Source organism: Egretta garzetta, unplaced genomic scaffold (genome assembly GCF_000687185.1).
Source record: "Egretta garzetta isolate BGI_Z169 unplaced genomic scaffold, ASM68718v1 scaffold425, whole genome shotgun sequence".
Lineage (NCBI taxonomy): Eukaryota > Metazoa > Chordata > Aves > Pelecaniformes > Ardeidae > Egretta > Egretta garzetta.
This window is the reverse complement of record NW_009259796.1, coordinates 4,256,265-4,277,920: the sequence shown is the minus strand read 5'-3', so window position 1 is coordinate 4,277,920 and position 21,656 is coordinate 4,256,265. Positions and strand designations below refer to the sequence as shown.

The following is a 21,656-nucleotide window of genomic DNA, read 5'->3' as shown; positions in this document are numbered from 1 at the left end:
TCCCTACAAAAACATATTTTAAAAAGTTCCCAGAATGATCATGAAATTTCTAGATTAATTCATAGCATATGGTGCTCCAGATTAATATGGAAAAAATAATCTCTTACACAAAAGTTTCTTGCATATTTTCTGAGTAAATAAAACACAAGAAACAAAAAATCAGACATCCATTCTCTTAAAACAGAAATTAAACTATAGTGGGGACCAAGCCCTTCCATGACTCTGGTATTAGCCTCTCAGACAACAGCCTATTTAAATAGGATGATACTTACAAAGAAAAGTGGGATGAGTTATTTAATTAGTGCAATTATTCTGCATGCATATGTACATATATGCAAACACAGGTAGTAGGTGGGTAGGTGTGTGCACATGTGCACTTACCTATACATTTCAGAAAAGGAACTGTTCTTTATCCACACAATGCAGAAAAGGCATCATTCTGAAGCATTGGATTAAAACTTCAGTATATTAAATGCATATATACCTCATGGAATATTCAACGCAAGAAGCAGTAGTTTCAGTAGTTATAAAACATGGAAGGATTTGGCAGTGGAAGATTTGGGAACATATGCCCAAGAGACAGCCCAGTGGAAAGCAACATGACAAGCCATGAGAAGAGAACTGAGAACAAGGTTGCCATCCTGGTCAGGTTGACCAGATGACAAATAATGATATAAAGAACAAGATCCAAGGTCTAAGGCGGTTCAAGATTCTGAAACCCTGATGAGCTGGAAGCAAACTTGGGGGCAGGTTGGGAAAAGGAAGGAGGAGGAGACAAAAAACAGACATACAACATGATTTGAGTAAGAAACCAAAAAGATGATTTGATGAGCTATAAGAGGAATCTCCAATAGAGCATGCCCTCCAAAGCCTAGGTGCATTAACCTAGGCATTATCATCACAAAAATGCATCAATGACTTCACTGATATGGACAGGAGACAACATATACAATTTGAAACACAGAACTTTAAAGGACAACATACAATACAGTCTGATTGTCCTGATTGTTTAGAGACAGTGTAAAACTGTCATTCAATTAAAATAAGGAACAACATATAAACAATCTCATTATGATTGCCATTTGTACTAGAAACCAAGAATATTTCTATTACACACAGATATAGCTTATCAAGTTTCATAAAGCTTAAAAGTTTCAATAACCATTGATATTAGAAATAGTTTACCTGTAAAGCAGCCTTAAGCAGCATTTGAATAAAAAACAAAAGACTGTAAACACCACTGGCAACAGCAATAACCATAATCCACAGTAACAAGTTATTATTTCTACAGCCAATTAAAAGATAATTGCCCATAACTTACACCCTTCACCAAGCACTGCTGTTCTCCAACACTAAAACCCTTTACTACTGCCCACTCCTGAAACTAGGCCTATTGAGCCCAAACAAATTAAAATTTCATTATCAACATTAATTCTCAAGTTCAATCTCTTTCCCATTTCCCCTCTTTCTTCCCCTTCTTTGTTTGTAGTTATGTCATGTCTGCCTCCAAACACAGCACATCAGCACCGCCCTAAACCCCCATCATTGGGTCTGCTCAATTTCACTTACAGCAATCCTAATGCTTCCCACCAACTCCTGCAGAAGTGACAGGATGAAGTGACAAAAATATTTTCAGCAACCAAAAATGTTACCTTTTCCCATTAGTATTAAAATTGACTCCTACTAAGACTACCTAAATTATAATCTTAGCATGTTTTCATTCCTGAATTTATTTACTCATTAGATTTCATTTACATTAGGCTTTTTTTTAATTTATGCCACCTGGATAGATATGCAATGTATTTGAATGTGAGTAAGAAGTTTTGCATTACCTTTAAACTGGTATCTAATCCCTTTCAAAAGTACCTGCAGTATTAGCTCACTACCGGAGAGTTCAGTGGAAATATTTTTAACTTCTAGCATTATACCTGCAAAACCAATACTTATCTAGAGCTTCTGAAACATCCAAACAACAGAAGTCATTCCCCTCCCCAACATGAATTATCTACATTTTTCTCAACACGCAAAAGTAAGAACTACTGCACATACAAATCTTCCCAAACCAGCAATTTAATGTTATTACTTTCATATTTATGTACAGTTGAACACCATACATTAGACAGGCTTTACAGAAGTTTACTTTTGCTCTTTATATTCAACAGCAGTGCCACGCTACCTTAAAGTGCTGCACTCATGTTTGGCTCAGTCCAGGAACTGACAGATATGGCTGTAGGACTGTGCAGCATATACATCTCTTCTACAGACACACAGGAGGGGAAGATAGCAACTTTTACAGCTATATTGAATCCAAGATGCAACAGGAATTAAGAATTCTAATGAAACGTTAGAGTCCCTGCATTCAAATAAATTCTACAGTTCTATTTATGTTTCAGTCAAAAGTAAACATAATATTCTGTAATACAAAATGAATATCTGCAATCCAACCCTACGCTTAATGATGCATAAGTCATCGTTATGCATTTCTCTGTGCATTTAGTGCATTTCTCTGCACTAAAGATGCCATCCCTCACAGTTGCGATGCAGAGATGCACTGCTGGGGAGAGATGCTAGAGATACAAAAATGTGTGTGCAGTCTGCCTTTTACATTCTCTCAAGTACCTTTTGTTGAATAGTGGAGTGCTTTTGCTCCATATCTCTCTTCTCCTTTGCAGCATCTACAGCCAACTGATCCAGCTGTAAAGAGAAACAGAAAATTGGATCTTTAGATAGCAAAAGAAATTTGGCTCAGTAGATTTCATAATGCTGACAAAAAAGAACATATTATGTCTAGACATTGCATGACTTTTGTTTTACTTGCATAGAATAATTACTTCCCTGGTCACAAAGTGTTTACCTTGAATAACCACTGAAGCCTCGTTTAAAGCACTGCACTATCATCCTGATTTAACCTCTACGAAAGGTGTACATTTCTTGTAAGCCTTAGAAGAAATGTTTCAAAGAACAGCATGGTGCCAAGCATATGCGACTCTATACCGCATTGGTGCTCAGTCTCCGAAGAGAATGACTCATGCGCTTGCTGGCTGACTGGCCTATGCAGCAGCACTGGCATTAGCAGCAAAACTAGAAGGAGCGAATGCTAGTGATTTTTCCCCTTCACAAAGCGGGGGAACTGGCTCAACCAGGCTTTGGTATTGATAGTTTTGATCAGGTCACCAGCAGTATTTGAGCAAGACTTCTTGAAATCTTAGGCAGAACCATTCAAACTGTTTCTAGTTTCAGAAATAACAACAATATGATTTTGCAAAGAAAGACTGTCACAGAGAGGATTTAAGTTAGCATCCTTACAAAGTCTGTGATAATAAAAAAAGACGCTATCAAAAACTTGCTGCAAGCATGTCCAATAGCACTACCATATAAACCTTTTCCTTTTAAAACCAGAAAGAAAAAAAGGCAGGAAGTTTAAGATCTTGTGTAAGAAAGTAAGTTTGGGTGGGGGTTTTGTGTAGTTTTGTTTTTTTTTTTTAAACCAACTTCGATGTTTAAATAAGAGATATGATGAAGTGGAGGGGCAGATGCTGTCTGAAAGACCAGTTAGCTCAGTAGTTGTGTGCCACGCTATGGAATCTGATTAACTCCTCCTTTCTCCAGCCTGTAGCACAGGACTGCCATTAACCCCAGCCACAGCATCTTGCTGAAGAGCGATGCAGATGCAATACTGAACACAGCAGTACAGCCCGCAGCTTTACACCTGCGGGACAGACCTCATCCTACTCCAGCCTAGAACGAGGAGATCAGGAACAGTGTGCAACACACCAGTTTTCCAGCTGAAGTCAGTCACGCTGCAGAGAGCACAGTGTACTAACAAAACCTCTAATTCACACACAAATAAGATCACCTCCACCCACTCTCATAACCACAAGTGAGAACCCCTGCCAACTCTGGTCATTTTCCCCCGTGTTGTTTCCTCTGCTTGAAATTATACAAACAAGAGAAAAAAGGGACAATAACCAACTCTTACACCCTTGTCTTACTCTCCAACAATAAAGGCGCCATCAGATCGTTGGGACATCTGGATCCAATTCCAGACTCTGTTACTTTTCATAACTCTTCTCTCCATGGCTGCTTCTCTGGCTCAAATGGCTCTACCAGCACTTTCACACCTTACAGGTATTTGAACATGAACACATTAAAGACTGAAGTGTCCACACATCATATTTATGTAGCTCCATGACTTAGAGTCTCTAAAAGACTGGGCTGCCATTGTACTCGAAGACTGTTTTGCACCAAGAACCCTGGGAAACCCCTTCTTTGTGATAAAGATGAGAACTGGTCCAAGGGCCACTCAAGATTTTACAGGAATCAAGTTTCTTGCTAAAAATGTCAGATTCAGGAATCTGTACATGGCCCCCAAGAAATTCTTCCTCCTACCCTGCTAGATGAAACAAAAGGTAGCCATGTTCAGATTCAGGCCATTCCCTGTAATTTACCTTAAACACATGTTTGGGGATACATTTACAACAGCATAAGTGCCAAAACAAAGTTCTTAGCAGCAGCTCATTTCATCATTTACTTTTTTACTATCAAGACAGCATGGCATCATACCAGTTTCCAAGCTCAAACCAGGATTTCTTCTTTTCACTTGGGTGCACAGCACATCTTAAAGACGACCAGCAGCATACAATCTAGAAAATACTATCAAGAGCTGTGGCCAATCACACAACTAAACTATCAATATCCCAGTCATTATACCATTACTGGGTAGTCTTCAAAAAATTGGGTTTTTCAAAATACTGCATTTACTGGTAAATGTATTTTTATAAAGTAGTATTCTGCAGAGGACTAATACTACAATGTTTAGCTTTTTGAATAGTCATCTTAGAATGAAAATTCAAGTAGGTTTTCTTTTTCAACTAATACCATATTTCATACAAAAAGTGCCAAATACCATAATTTCCATGCAAAAGCTTATATTACACTTGTGTGCCATTAAAGATTCCCCTACGATGATCTGATTCACAAGTAATCCTACTCCGACTTAAAATATCCAGAAAGCAAAATTGCTCAATCCTACTCCATCACGTAAACCAGTTATTTTGAAAATGCAAACCGAAAGAATTAAAAGTTATAACTATACTATTTAAGATCACTTCAATTTAATAATTCAGATGCTGTTAAACCTTGTAATTAAGTTCATACACAAAATTTACCTGGGAATGAAAACTCACCAACAGAAAGAATCTAACAGTATTTTCAGAAAAATCTAACAAATCCCTGTTTTGTTACGTCCTGACCTGTTAAATGCAGGAGCTTCAACCAATACAAACTGCAAAGCCATTAACTGTTAAACTTTCATAACCTATCTACAAGTCTGCTTCTGTCATGAAAAATACCCATTACTTAAATGGTAGGTCTGCCACAAAAGAATAATTCAGTAAGTTGTACAACTTTAGGGTCTTCAGCCTATCTTTGCTCCACTTGCAATGTATTTTAAACATTCTCAGCTTCCGATTTTCTAAATTTAACTCCTTCAGTTGCTATGATACCAGCACCAAAATGAATGTTACACAATGCTCCTTACCAGATCAAGCAAAAGGATGACCAGCCGTTCAAAGAGAACCTTGTGTTCCTTACTCAAATAATCTCAATGAAAGGGAAACATTAAAGCCTAGCTGGCAGCATAAACCACTACCAGCTCCATAGTTTTTGTTTCCTTTCCCCATTCACTCTTCTTCAGAGGTACAGGGCACACATTCTATACTACCAAAACACAACAATTACAACCCAAAATGGAAGGATGTAAAAGAATAAAAGGTACAACTAAGGACAGAGTAATGTGCACCTGAACCTTTCAAGTGCTGCTTTTTCACCAAACACAGAGGGCTGTAGCTGTACAGTCACTCCTCTCCTTGATGGCAGTGCCAGCTCAAGCAGCTTGTCACTCTTCTCAGCTCCATCACTTGCTTGCTGCACTCATGCACGCACATGAGCATGCACCTCCCTGACGTGTGTTTGCACAAGTAATTAAGACCCACGGTAACCTGACCAGGGACTAGTCTAGCAGAAAAATAACTACACATTTGATTGAGTTATTTTCTACAGTTCCCAATCTGCTTCACTGCACAGACACAGAAGCAGGTTGAGGGGCACAGATGACAACAGGGCTGTGATAGGAATAACAGCTCAGAACAATGCATTTCATAGACATTCAGTGACATTTATTTGCATTCATCTCAAATAGATATTTGTTGTCATCTATTTGCTTCTGTATCTGGATAGACACTTAGAATTTGGGTTGGCTTTGTTTTGTGGATCAGGGTGGGAAGTGGCAATAGATGGGTTTGCAACAGTGCAGTTGTTGCAAGTCCTCAGAGAGAGGCAAAAAAAAAAAAAGTGTTGTACAAGTATTTCCAGGCCCATTCCACTTGCAGTGAAAACAAGTCATGATGCTGCTGAGTCTTCTTCCTGCACCAGACAGATCTTCAGCTGAATATTATATGTTCTTAATCTATTTTGCATAACCATTTTCAATGTCTCCTGTGTGCAGTTGGCTGTGGGCCATCTAACCTTTTCATGAGTCCCTCACTGAAAACCCAGAAGTTGCAATTGTGTGTTCTTAAACAACAAAACTGAGCAAGAAGGATTCAATGTATGAACTCAGTTTTGCACTGCTTAAAAATTAGACCTCTGTTTCATGGTCTAAGTTGCGAACATGAATTTTATTTTTGGCACACGGCAGAATTTATACAGTAAACGTATACAAGCAGAAGGAAAAAAACCAATCTACTTTTTATTGTTAAATATATTTATAACATGGGTCACACACAAAAAATTTTAAAACAAAGTAACCCAGTGTCCTGAATACCACAGAGTACCTCAAATGGTGCTACATGGCTATGTTTAAGTATGTAAATCCTAAAGGTAGTATTAATTGTAGTAAACAGACAACTTTCAGTTTCTAACTCCTTTCATTCTAACCACTTGCACTGTCGTTATGCTTTGCCTTTATCACACCACAGTTCCCTTTCTGTTGAATAAACCTATGACGTACCTGACACATATGCATATATCAAGTTTTCATCCACTCCAGCATATAGTTATGAGTTTTTAAAGTAATTTGTTACCTGTGCACCAAGATCTTTCATGTAGGGCTCAAGTTCACTAAAAAGATCATAGCCTTGATGGAAAAAAGCAAGATGGGCATACATAAATGATAACATCTAGAAGGGGAAAAAAAGAAGGTTTTTTTTAAAAGAATAAATATTTATCAGATATCATATAAATATATCACCTAACTAATCTACACGAACAAATTTAAAATACAATTTCAGGGTTAATTTCTGCTGTCTTGCGTCCTGGCAATTTTACGTCAATCTCTCATAGCTTCCAATGTTGTAAATAAACACACAAGGTAAAGGCAAAGAACCAAGCCAAAAATCTCAGAAATTAGTTAATAGGCTTAACCCCATTAGCAAAACAAATCTACTTAAGGGTAGAAAATTACTTCTAATTCATGTCACCTGAAACTTTTGCTATCTCCTGTTTAATTAGGACACATAAATTGGAGAGGGGCTACAGAATATATTTACTAATGATCCAAAACCATAACCTTTATGAACATAGCCAAGAAGACTGTCCAGTCTTAAAAAAGAAAACAAGTTGGGAAGATGCAGAGCAGAATGGCAAGCAGCGATAAAGCTGTGATCCAACTAAATTTTTGCTATGTAAAAGAAGGAAATTATAGGAGTGCAAATTTAGACCTTTGAAAGAAAAGCACCATTTAATTTGGCAGTGTCTACATCAGTAAACTTTTTACAGAGATAAAATGAAGTAGAAAAGGGAATACAATCAGAAGAAAACAAGCATGCAGATATAGCTGCATATTAATTTAGCAGATTACAATAAGCTATTTACGTTAAAAAATACCATTTTTGTAGAAACATATGAATCCATCTTAGGATAGATTATAACAAGTACTTACTGTTTATAAATTAATATAGCAGACCCAAACAGCAGAATTCTTGGCAAACAAAGTTCGATTTTAACCATGAAACACATACCAAAGAGTCGACAGCAGTGAAAACCTTAACGTGTTCAGATCTGAAGCAAAAGGATTGCCAAAAACAGTGAAGCATCTATGCCCAGTTATAGTAAAGGTCAAACTAACTTTCACCAAAGTGCCAAATGTACTGATTTCAGACGTATTAAAATATTTTCTATAAAGAAAATAAAGTATAACTTACTGATTTTAAGATTTCTGCTCTCCTTTTAGACTGAAGAACATTGATCTAGGAAAAAAAAACCAACAAACAAGCAACTTATTTTATCCTACTTTCAATCTTTCCTCATAGAAGTAAATTTCAAATTACTTCCAAATAATCATATCAAAGCTTAAAACACTGGAAAAACATAACATCAGACTTCACAAAGCACTTTTAAAAGAAGATGCATGCTAGTTTTGTCATGATAGTAAAGTGAAGCAATCAGAAAAGGCTTGCGAAGCTAGAATTTCACAGTGGCAGTCACAACTTGTTTATATTAGAAGAGAAAGCATAAGGCATCACGTGCTAGCTAGAAGCAGTAATACACCTTTCATGCAAGGAAAATTGGTACGCATTTTCAAGAGACCGAGTTCAAGATTTTTCAAATAGCCTTTCTGACAGTATCAGCTAACCCGGCCCACCAACTTCTTAAAGCTGCACTCAGCACCACTGTCGTCTCCTGCCAGGGGAGAGGAAAGGACGGAGGCATGTGGTTTTTTTCCCCCCTTCTCAAGCTAACATTGTCTAAAGTGTCCCAAAACTGGGATATAGCCCCAGCCTCTGAAACAAGCAAGACCATAATAGCTTCAATAAGTAACTTTTCATACATATTTGCACTTTTAAGCTAGCTGAAGTCAATGACCAATGGCATTACCCTAGAACTTGAAGAATTTCACCTTATATAGAAAAAAAAATAACTGATTTTTCACATTCACCTAGTTCTTCTATCCTCTTTGTCCCCTGATCTTTAAGGTTGCCATCCAGAACTACAGATTTTACTTTAAAAGCCCTATTTAGCACAAGCATGCATGATTTTGTAATTTAACACCTCTATGTCAGTTTAAAATTCCAGCAAAAGAAATAAACTTACTAAAGCTATAATCAAAACCAGATTGTATTTCTACACTTAAAACAGTCAGTATTTTGGAAAACCTTCTGCAGCAAAAATAAGATTTGTTTGTATAGAACAAACCCTCAACTTGCAAGGCAAAAAAAAGGAAAGGTTTTGAAATACTGTTTAAAGCCAATACAGCTACAAAGAGACCATAGCTGTGAAGCCACTTTTCCAGAAGAAAACAGTCACCCAAGTAGAAAGAAGTCCTAAAGCCTAATTCATTTTTGCCCACATTATTTAAGAGATGATGAGACTTTTTGCTGTTACTTTAAATGCATCTTTATCACAGGAACTGCTCATACTTTGGACATACAAATTCCAGGAGGCAAGCAACCTGCAGTTCGATGCACACGCAAGGAACTGGCCTGTCGTAACGACTGCCCTCCCTGCTGCTGTTTGATGCGAGTACAAATAATCAAGTGGTGCATAATTCACATGACTTTTTAAACATCAAAATTAACTTTGTCCTTAGCGTTCAAAAGGCAGGAGTTCAGTGTTGACCACTGACCACTGTGCACATCCCCAGGCTGATCAGATTGACTCCACTTTACAGGTAATCCATGCAATTTAAAGAAAGTTAACTAAGCTTTAAATAATTGACTGGACTGTCACAAATCAAGATAACATCTAATATAAAACTAACATAATTTTAAAGGGTTGTTCTGTGTTTGATCATAGGAGAACCCCAGATCCATTTAGGCGCCCCCAACCCCTTGTACCATCCGAGTTACAATAATCCTGTTTTGCTGTAGTTATAACTATGAAAGAGATGAATTTAAGTATCAACAGAAGATTTGTTATTATTTCACAGGATTCAAAGTAGTAGGACAAAGAACACCTCTCAACACCCTGTAGGAGATCTGCACTAAAAAGCAAAAGAGTAGTTATGCTCTTCATTTCCCCTACGGCATAATGCCAAACTCTAAGGCTTCTAGACAAGTCACATTTGTTAAATAAAACCCAAAGCAAACTGCTGAAATTTTAGGAGTACCAAACATCCTACATCAGAATTATTCAGGTAATTTGTATTTCCTAGACTAGATTACAGTTTTTACTCCAAATATATAAGGAACTACAGCATAGCCAACTCATGAAATACATTTAGGTAAGCAAACACTTTTTTCAGAATGAACATTCAAGTTGAAAATTAAACTGTGTCAATACAGCAACAGCACTGAATACTGAAACATTAAGCAGTAAGAATTCATCAAGTAATTAATTTTGCTCAGATTTCATTAAAAAAGAAGTTACTTGGAAAGGTGTTCCTTTTTTACTGAACCTCCACAGCTTCTGAGAAGCTTACAATAAGAACTTCTAAAGGACAGATCTCTAACTACATGTAACAGATGGTTTTGAAAAACAACTTTTATTGCAGCACTTACCTGAAGAACATAATCCAGAGCTATATGTCGAAAACATTTCCGTGTTGCAGTCAAAATATTGGTTGCTTCCTCTACTTCATGTTGCTTATTTCTTTGAACTTGGGCATTTTTTACTAGAGCATTCTCTTTTTCTTCACTAACTTTTTCAAACTGTTTCTTTGCATCTTTAAATTTCCGAATATCTCTAAAGAAAAAGGAAAGATGGATAACAAATGAATTCCAAAGCATGAAAAGTATTTAAAGATACACTAGACAGGCCATACTCATGACTGTTCTAGCTAGTTTCTTTGTTTTCATATTCCTCAATAAATGCTTGGTAGAAACAGAAATTGTACAAAGTATGATAGAAGCGTCTCTGTCTTTCTCTTCTGAGGAAAGGACAAAATTGAAATTTAAATAAATGCATGTCATGATCACTGGAGAAAAGCTTTGGTAAGCACTTTTTTCCCTAAGCTTAGACAATGACAACTTGTAATTAAGATCAGTAATTTATACTATTTCAACATTTCTGCAGCTGGATCTAAAGCCTTACAGATTTGGGGTGGTTTTTGTCAAGTTTTAATACACACTTTTCAATTTATGGCTGGCAATTTTTGGGAAAGAGGTTTCACCAACCGAATCAAATAAGACGTTTTCAAATTCTACTTTACTTATAATTTTCCCATCACAAATGAAAGTTAACTTACTCTTTAACAAAAGTCTGAAGCTGTGCTTTAATTGATCTTTGGGTTTGGTCAAACAAGATCTGAAAGAAAAGCATTATTATGTAGGTCAGTAGCTTAGGGGTATTCGTAACTTCTCATTTTAGACATACATATGTTTATTATGCAGAATTACATGAGCATTATTACTAAACCAATGTGTGTCTAATATCAAAATAGAAGCCACTTCAAAGTAGTTTTGAGATAAATAAGAAATAAATAAGGAATAAGACAAGGAAAATAACACAAACTCAATACCTTTTGCTGGTCTTCTCTTAAAGACCGTTACAAGGAGAGACAAGAGCCCCTGGCATCTTACTCTCTCAGTGTAACATATGCCCACTGTCACAGAACATGTTTATTATGATTATTAAATAGTCAAGAACATTACATTACTATACAAACAGCCTTGAAGAAGCAACTCTGAATGTTAAGTAACAACTTTTTTTGATTCTTATAGACTTCCACAATTTAACCAACAACTAAAAGACAAATGAAACCACAGAAAGAACATGTCCTGAACTTATGGCAAAAAAAAACCCCAACCACAGACTGAAATTAATGCTGAAAAATGTAACATACATGAGTAATTAGTACCATCTCCTTTACATATATGTTGGTAAAAAAACACCCACTGTTGAACTGCTAAGAATGGCTGCTGCTTTTTCCATGAGTAAGTGTTCTAAGCCATGCTTCTCAAATTTCTTGTGATTTGGGAAGGCTGAGGAGAAGGGGGGAGGGGGCAGAATATAATCTACTCATTCAAATTGTAAAGCTTGAGAAATTTGTTAAGTTTCCAAGGTCAAAGCATACCTGAATGTTAGACAACTTGTATTTTCTCTTATGACCCCAGAAATTCTAACTGAGGAATGAAAGCGCACATTCCTTCAGCTTCACATCTGCCCTCTGAGTTTTAGGACAGAATGGAACAGGTCAATGGCTATGGAACAAATCCTTTTGCCACTTATCATTGTGCAGACCACAAACGATGCCTTCATTTCCAATTCCTCTGCACCTCCCATTCTGCATTATGGAAATATACAAGGCATGATCACAAAATAACATTAACTCAAAGAATATAAGGAAGTAGTAGTTGGCCCAACTGAACAGAATCTTTTCCAAAAGGTACATATCTTAAGTGTTAAATAATTTTATTGAAAGAGCGAGTCAAGAACTCAAAGTTTCAGGTCAAGAGTATTTTCTTTAGATGTTCTCAGTCTTAGTTTCCCTATTCACAAAATTTGGGAATGAAAAGCCATGCAATGCCAAGTACTGACAGCAAAACCTTTACCAGCTTGTTTGTCTTTTCTAGAAACACTGAAGGAAGGAAAACATGACTGAGTTTAAGCCACCCATTAACAGCAGTACTATATCCTCCATCCTGTCTCCATTTTTGGAGGTCTTCCAAGACCACATGGGATAAAACCCTCAGGAACCTGCTCTAAACTCAGAGCTGACCCTGATTTAGGCAGGCAGTTGAACCAGACATCTCCCAAGGCCCCTTCCAACCTGAATCGTCCTATATCTAGCAATAACACATGGAAGATCCTGTTTGTATTCCCACGTTGGGAAACCAGAAAAAACAGACAATTAGAATAAAGAACTTCTTGACAAACTGGAAGTCATGCTGGGACTACTCCCACTGCTGACATTTAAGCCTGCCAGTGCCTGAGGAGTGCACCAATCAAGATCAATACAGGAAGATTATAACCAGATGGGAACTCAACTGATTAGTGGACTTGCAGAAATATGAGCCTTCGCAATTCTGCTTACAGTAATGAAGAGGAAAAAAGTGCTAAGCAAAAAAGTACATACACATTTTTTTCCACTAAAAGAACAGAAAAAAAAAGTGCCCAGACCATGATCTGACTAGATTTACAGCCTTTCCAACACATTACCTTTCATACCCTCCAAACCAAGTCTAAGCAATCTGCTATTTGCCATAAGCTGTGAAAGCTACTCCCCCACTGCTAAATCAGTGAAGATGCTGCGTCAGTCTGGTTCCTAGCCTTATTTGTAGCAAAGTCTCATAGGAGAAAACTGATAGTCATCCAGCTCTCAATGGGACCATCTCATAACCCTTCCCTCCTTCCTCTGGAGAATGCCTGACTCATCTTTCTTCCTCTAGCTTCTTCTCACTCATGATGGCTCTCCTGCCAACGTGGTCAACAACAGAGCTGACACTGTGAGCTAGCAAGTCCTTCTGAACTAAGCAGATTCACAAAAAGCTACACAGGACCACAACATGTCTGGCAAAGCTCTACATCAGAACCCCATACCATGCCTCGCTTCTTATGTTTGTGCTCTTTGATAAAAGCCACTGTTCACTCACTATGCTGGAGCACAGCAAGGAAGTGGATGGGGAAAAAAAGCAGGATGGAACTCAGAGTGGTCCTACATAGATCTGCAAAGCAATCTTCTTTTAATGTGGCTTGTTCTTTGCTTTCTGCCTTCAAACTGCCCTAAAGGGAGAGTTGTGCTGTACCAAATTTTACCAAAGCACTGCAAGACACAATCATGTAGCACAGTAACCTAGGTCCTATATTCCTAGGCCCGGAACCCTGGGTCCTATTTTCCTCCTGCCGTAAGATGCGTCAAAAACACCATACCATACAGCAAAGACATGATTAAAAGGGTAACTAGCAGCAAGAAGTGTGATGAAGAGTGTAAAACAGGGACAGCCAACAAGATTTGTGAGCTCAATCTAATCTGCAGAAATTGCTGGCATGAAAGTAACACTTTCTCCCACTACTGCTGCTTTGAACCTTTGCGCTAGCATCAAAGTATCACTGTCCACTTACTCCCCTCTTTACAGTTTTCATTATACTATTATGTAGATATGCACACCTCATATAATGGAAAGGAAATCCAACTCAACAATATTAACCTGCTTCCCTTTGTTTCCCTTGCCTTCTAAAAGCACGCGTTTTCAAAAAAAGGCCTAATAAGATAGTTTTAGGAAGCTAAGTTAATGCTAAGAAATTTAATTTTAGCTGAAGCTGTTTGATCTGCATTCTCTGTATCTCATTACATTTTAAACTCCTAGTGGTATAAAAAAAATAAATTTTAAGCGCCCTGCATATTTTCAGCACTTTGGAGACACTTCAATTGCTTTCCAATTTGCTGGAAAAAGAAAGAAAAGCTGTAGAGGCTAAGGGAAGAGGAAGAAAACAGGAGAATGAACACATCCCTTTGGCTTTCAGGATACAAGACTAAGCTCTTTAGAGGAGGAAGAAAAAAAAGTTTTCAACCCAGGCAAAGTTGAGCTTTCTGACAAAGTCTGACATGCTAAAAATCACTATTAGTCTTAAATCCTAGCATTTTCTCCTTTCTCTACACTTGTTTACATCTGTCATACTTCCAAAAAAGAAAACTAAACACAAATCAGAGATGCTTCATTTTGTGCATGATAAAGGTTGTGGAAAAAGGTAGAAATTATGGAAAAGGTAATCATTTCAGTCCAGCAAAGAAATATGCTCATATTTTGTCACTGCTACCCATCAATTTGATTTAGAACGATTCAACGAACCAGTATTTACTCTGTCTTACAGCACTGGGTTTTAGTAAACCTTACAAATTCCACACAAAAAAATGAAGCAAGATAAAAATCTGCAGAAAAGGGTGTATTTACAAATACTTCATAAACAAAATATAAACAAAATATTGACAAGTATAAAATGAGAGGTATTTAATACCACTTAATACCACCATGACTTTGCAAATACCATCAAGATGATAAGCTTTAGCATTATTCTGTTATCAAATATAACTGGAGGTAAGCTATCAGTGTCATGTTTCAGCTAGAAATACTTACATTGTGATAATTGATCATTTCCTGTAAGGTGTCAGAGAACTTTGTCAAGCTGGTCTGTAAAGAAAAAAACAAAGTGGTTTAAGTTAAGCCCTACCAAATACACAGCATGAAAGCAATGTCTAGGAGGTTTACAGCTTTTCAGTAAAGAACCTGGGAATCGATTTTCGCTAGCATGATTATGAAACTAAAATCATTATGCCAGAAGGAGAACATGGGGGTAATATCAAGTAGTGTTACTACTACCTACTTATATATAAAGGACCAAACTGAAGCAAAGCAGGAAAAATTCAAATTAAGTTGACTAAACTATGGGAAGTTCACATAATTCAATACATTAATCTACAATATTTAATATTACATTACTGAGTATTTATTAATGATTAAAACTAACTCCAAAAAACTGGTTAACATATTGCAATCATCGGTAAACACGTTTAGTGTAAGAACTACTGCCTCACAGCTGATATGCTTAGCAACATCAACATCAATCTGTAGAATCAATGTCTCAAACACGGTTAGAAAACAACGATCCCTAATGTATTTGGATAACTGCTTATTGCTTAGCCAACAAGTGTAACAAAAACCTACTTGGAATCAAATAATGTAAGTTTTCCTAGTTTGCCATCACACATTTCTAGCAAGTAAATTTCCAGACAACAGTTTCAGCTGCACACAGACTACACTGAAGTTCCCAGGCATTATCTATTTCAACAAGTATGTGAGGATGCATACATGTAATTGATGTTCTATTACATAACATGCATCAAATATAGATTATATACACAGACATGTGCGTATAATTATACCTGCATATCACACAACTTCATACCTCATTTCAAAGTAACATAGACAGGAAATGTTAGGCTAATTTGGAACACGTAATAAGACATCAGTCTGAGGTTACACCATCAAAGTGGGCTCTATATATTTAAAAATTTACATTTCTATGTATTAGAGAGCACCAGTTTCAGGATCCAAGAGATCAGCTCAGGGAATTTAGTTGCAGAGAACCGGCTCTTAGGATCTCATGACTAGAACCCCTTTATTTAGCAAAGTAAACAGGGCAGCTCTTCACAGCTTCAACCTGACTTTCTCCACTCACTGCAAACTGACCATTCCTAATCTAATACATATTTTCTAGAATTTGGAAAACCCTTGCCATTGCAGGTTAAAGCTGAAAATAAACAGCACAGACACTCACAGTGCACCACAGTCAAAAAACCTCACTCTTAAGACATCTCAAAGAAAAAGAAGCAAAAAGACAAATAATACCATAAACTTCAACTACTTCTCTTGCCCACTGTTGTATTTTACCCTTTTCAAGTCATGCTTTTCTCCTTCCATTTTCACCTCTAAAAACTTACCTCAACCAATGCATCTTTACAGGAATATTGTGCAAGGTCTCGAATCCCATTCATGAACTGCTTGTTCGCCGTACAGAATGCTTTCCCAGTATCAATCATTGCAATACAAAGCTTCACCAGCTAAAAAGAGGAAAAAATTACGAAGCAGAAGTATTTTGGTTTTTCACACCACCATATGAACATAAACCACACTGAGCTTAGTTAAGTCTAAGAAACAAAGATTTCAAAACTTAAATTCTAAATTTGCAGAGCCCCATGTTCTGTGAAAAGCTTTCTATTGTTTAGTTTAATAGGACAGAAAAGGAAGGGAAAATAATAATAAACAAAAATAATATACAAAATAAGCGATACACAATGCAATTGCTCACCACCCACTGACTGAAGCCCAGCCAATTCCCAAGCAGCAGCCCCCTGGCCAGTTTTCCCCCTGTTTATATACTGAGCATGACATCATATGGTATGGAATAGCCCTTTGGCCAGTGGGGGTCAGCTGTCCTGGCTGTGCCCCCTCCCAGCTTCTTGTGTCCCTGGCAGAGGAGAGGAAGCTGAAAAGTCCTTGACTGGTATAAGCAACAACTAAAGCATCAGTGTGTTATCAACATTATTCTCATATTCAATCCAAAACACAGCACTATGCCAGCTACTAGGAAGAAAGTTAACTCTGTCCCAGCCAAAACCAGGACAAGAAGGCATATTATAATTGAGTTCCCCCCCAAACCAAACAGAGAATAGAATCAGAAGATTGAACCTTCGTCTCTGAAGAATTTTTCAAGGATGTTAAACAAATTTTCAGGAAGAACAACGCAGAAGTACTTGATCTTGTGTTGGGGCAGGGAAACCACCCAAGTGACCTTCCTGCCTTATTTACCCAGTACTTTGTATGTTGACTCAGATCCTCTTAGGAAAGAAGAAATCTGAGCATCATCTCCCACATTCTGATGAATGGCCAAGTTGCTTGAACAATGGACAGAAAAAAAAAAATCATGACCAACACGATCCTTTTTTTCGCCTCCACTTTTGCTTATGGCTCACAATCCTAAACCTAGTGTCCTTTCTTCCAAAGGGGGAAAAAAATGCATGTAATGTAGCCCAAAGTCACAATTGTGGGACAAAAAAAATTAAATTTAGTACAAATAACTGCACAGGAAAAGTTACCAACCAAGTCTAGACAAATCATTAGCCTTAGGCCACAGTTGTTACTTCAGCTCACACAAGTAGCTTGGCTTTCAACTTAAGCATTGTAACCAGATCACTTACACTTCACATAACAATTAAACTACTGAAACACTTACCTTGTGTATTTGCTTTCTTGTCAGGGGAGTAAATGGGTTTGAGTACTAGGATACTGTCTCAGGGAAAAGAGTAATACTACAATTATAGCTTTTACATGACAGAATGGTATATTTGGCACTGGCCTCCTAAAAGAGGCTGGGGGCAAGGCCCTGAATAACGCCCCTTAAGGAATTTTAGAATTCTTTTCCCCAAAAATGACCCTTTTAGACTGGCGGAAAACAAACTCCCAAGACAGATTTTTCAGATCCTTTAAATACTTATATGGTTTAATCTACCAACTCAGATTCATCACCCCTACAGTAAAAATGTGTCTTATACCCATCAGCTTCATCAAAATTCACACCAAATAAAAATTAAATATCTTGAATTTATTTTAAAATATCAAATGGTTACATTATTAACTACAAAAGCTAGAAATATTATTACAAGAAACAACAAAAAATCTTCAGACTTAACACCACACGTGACACTGACTTGGTCTCTATCTTTCTGCAGCCAACTCACAGCTGCAGGAACAAAAGTTCGTATTCAAAAATTACCTAAGGACGTGAACAAATGACATCTGCCTACCACACTAAAACACAGGCAAAAAATAATTTTAACTGTTTAGCATAAAATGCTAAGGAAAGGAGACTTCCTACAGATGTAAACCAAAAATAAGCCACCCTCAAAATAGTAGCAAAGAAAGAACAAAAGCCTCCAAATACTACTGGTTAGGAAACCAATAAATGGATTGTAAGGCACTAAAAAGGTGCTCCGTATAACCTTTCACATACATGCACAAAGCATGACAAAAAGCATGATGAATTTTACAGTAGTTAAGTCCTCCAGACAAAACTGAAGGATATATATACACACCTATCCTGCCGCGACCATGCCGCAGACTACCAAAGACAGAAAGCATGAACTTTAAATCTCTAAAACAAAGAGTATCCAGATGTCCTCACGGTATGCAGCTTTCATAAAACATAAGCTCTCAATGCAGGGACGGCCAACCCCAGCTTTTAACTCACATGAAGGCTGAATTTAGTTTTAGGGGCTGAGTTACATGAGTTCGAGGGGGCCATAGGGGCAGGAGGGTGTTGCACAATCCGAACCCTCAGCTGGGGGAGAAAGCACGTTCACATTGGCTGTTGCTGCTCTCACTCCAGCTTGGCTCTCTGAGGCCCAGCTGTGCACTCGACCCAGATCCATTCCCTCTGCAAGACCAGAACGCTTGGTCAGCGGTCACTGCCGCTTCCCAGTTATTAACTTTAAAACAAAACCTAAGTACATCTTTTCATATTTTTCAGAACAGACATTGTTGAATTAAAAAGCTTACCTTGTCAAGTTTCAGTTCCAGTTCTGTCACATCTCCTTCTACTTCTTCTAAAGCTGCCCTGCATGGTTAAAAAAATGTTTTCCTGTAAAACTTTACACAGAAATACTCTGGGATGGGGCGAAGGGGCAGGGACACATTAATTTAACCCTCCTACTGCCATCACAGTTTCACTTAAATTTCAGCTATAAAACAGCATAGATTTTAGAGAAGCGCAAGAATTGCAGAAAATTTGACAATAAAAAGATTAAAAATTACATCACTGCTAAAACATATAGCTTAGCAATAAAGATTTGAGATTAAATTTTACTAATCCTACTGTTTGTCACATTGAAATAGGTTTCCTCTATTCTTACATAGCCAACAATCTGTATGTTTGAAGGTAATAACAAAGGAAAGAAACTGAAAGTCCAAGTGAAATTTCTTAAGTAATTCTTCTGGTGACTCTCTTGGCTCAAACCTACAAACCTACAGCTATTTAATGAATGATCTTGCAGAGAGATTTTGAAAAATATAGCATTTGCCATGAGTCAACTGACTTAGTAGTAAGTTCAGATGGCACACTTGCTTATATCATTTGCCTCTAGTCTAAACTGGTTGCAACTTTCAGGCCAGTCAAATTTTACTTGCCAGTCAAATTGCTTTCATGAAGCATTTCTAAAGCATAACTTTTTTTGCTCGAGAGCTGATGTTTCTTTGGCACCTCCTTCCTGGCTTATTGCTACATGAAAAAACAGAAGACCGAGAAAGGATGACACTGTTCAGAGGGTTCATGAACATTGCTGTTTCATCAGGCTATTGCCTTGAGAGCTTGAATGTATTAATTTCTGGCAACGAAGGCTACACTACAAAAATTTCTTCAGTGAGGCTGGGATTTCATATTACTCCAAAGTTGGTAGGAACAGCTGTATTCTCATCCCTTGCTCCCATCACAGGGTGCCTCATTCTTTAAGTCATTCCAGCATAACTGTTCATGGAGCCACACCGTTCACCAGTAGTAGTCCGCCTTGGAAAAAAAAAGTAATAGGAAGTTTTCTGTAATGCCTTTTGGAAAATTGGATCAGATACATTTTGCTCCTACAAAAAACTCTTCCTGGAAAAAGTGAGGCAGGCAGGGAAGTATGATTTGGAGCAGGGATCTCTTAAGCCAGCTTTATCACTGAGGAGAGAGTACATCGAACCACAGCTTTACTGTCTCTTGCTAATTCCATTCCAGTTCACATGAGTTCAAGCCAAGAACAAAAAAAAAAAAAAAAAAAAAAAAAAGACTGGATCAGGCCCCAAACTGAGGAAAAACAGTTTTAACAAGAATAGTTCTGAAAAACATAGCCAATTGCCTGCAGTTCTCAAACACTGAGCATGACATTCCCAGCTTTTTGCAGATTTCACTAACACATACTTGCATTCCAGTTTTTGTATCTAAGGGCATTCCCACAGTTACATCCTAGGTTTTATATCTAAGCACATTCCAGGGCTGTTACATTTTGGCTTCTGCCTCTTCTCTAGCTTCAGACCACGAAGGACTTCAGGCAATGTCAATTTCTCTTTATTTTCTTCCATAAATTATTAACTTTCATTTAAGTCTCTGAAGTTAAATCTTGTTTCAGAGAGCATTACAGAGGGAGAAAAAATAAAAGGAAAAGTATCTCAGTATTTAGACTGCAATTTTGTATTTGTTTGTTTATAATCACAGTGCAACCAATTTTATTTGTTTCTTTGGCATTAACATAAAAGCATGATTAAGTAGTTTGTTTACAGAACTGCAGCAAGATCTGATAAGAATTTTTTTTTTTTTCTTTTAACTAGCAAAGAGTTTTAGCTCCACAGGACTTAATGAGCTAAAGAGTCTAAGATTCAAGATGAAGACAAGAGATAAAGGCAGTTAGAGCAGGCAGAATGAAGACAACACATCTGCTCAGCAATTAAAGCTCTATTCCAAGGGGAAAATTTCAAGACAGAATAAGCTCAACTGAGAGAGAGGTAACAACAGAACATCAAAAGACTGAAAAGAGAGGCAGGTCAAGAAGGAAGTATAAAGCAAAGCAGAAAGAGGTATCGTGAGAAGGGGGACATACAGTCCCTCCACCACCTGAGTTGTTGCAGGTCATCTTTGAATGACCACAGGCCCCTGAAGCACCAGACTGCTTCCATGCTATTTCCCACCACCACCACATGAAGGACGGAAGGCACATCTGGGCCCTACAGCTGGATATGTATCAAACAGCTGTTAGGTTCCAGCCAAACCCCGTTTCAACTCCTTATTTCTTTGCATAGAACTGGCTACTTTCACTGTTTCCATCATGTAAAAACTAGTAGAAAAGTTACTCTCATGCAAACTTATTCACAGTATTAGACCAACACTAGATTACAAGCATAAGAACAATGGAGAGGATGCACTCGGACTATCAGAATTCAGATGCACATACCTAATAATGCATTAACACCATCTAGTCACAAAAATTGTTTTCATACTGGGTTAGGGAACATATTAAGAACAGCTGATCTGAGCTGTGCTATGTTAATGCTATCCTTGTTTTTCTTCATTTAATGCTTTTTGAAGCCACAGAATACAAAGGTACATTTCTCTAAAATATCTGCGTCAGGAATAAAGTTCACAGAAAACTGTCATAATTCCGAGTAAATCTGATGGCCACAGCCAAGACCCAATCT

General features: G+C 37.4%; 1 protein-coding gene across 1 annotated transcript in view; it reads right to left on the bottom strand.

Moving 5' to 3' along the window:
• The window catches only part of ACAP2 (ArfGAP with coiled-coil, ankyrin repeat and PH domains 2), a 52,030-nt gene extending 30,893 nt beyond the window's left edge, over nucleotides 1-21,137 (bottom strand). Inside the window, exons 1-9 of the mRNA XM_035895221.1 lie at nucleotides 21,076-21,137; nucleotides 18,990-19,047; nucleotides 16,376-16,495; nucleotides 15,012-15,065; nucleotides 11,183-11,241; nucleotides 10,497-10,680; nucleotides 8,202-8,246; nucleotides 7,083-7,178; nucleotides 2,620-2,694 (exon numbers count right to left, since the gene is read on the bottom strand). Coding sequence (XP_035751114.1) covers nucleotides 2,620-2,694; nucleotides 7,083-7,178; nucleotides 8,202-8,246; nucleotides 10,497-10,680; nucleotides 11,183-11,241; nucleotides 15,012-15,065; nucleotides 16,376-16,495; nucleotides 18,990-19,047; nucleotides 21,076-21,137 — 753 coding nt within the window. The remainder of the gene's footprint in view (nucleotides 1-2,619; nucleotides 2,695-7,082; nucleotides 7,179-8,201; nucleotides 8,247-10,496; nucleotides 10,681-11,182; nucleotides 11,242-15,011; nucleotides 15,066-16,375; nucleotides 16,496-18,989; nucleotides 19,048-21,075) is intronic.
• Between the last annotated feature and the right edge of the window lie 519 nt (nucleotides 21,138-21,656).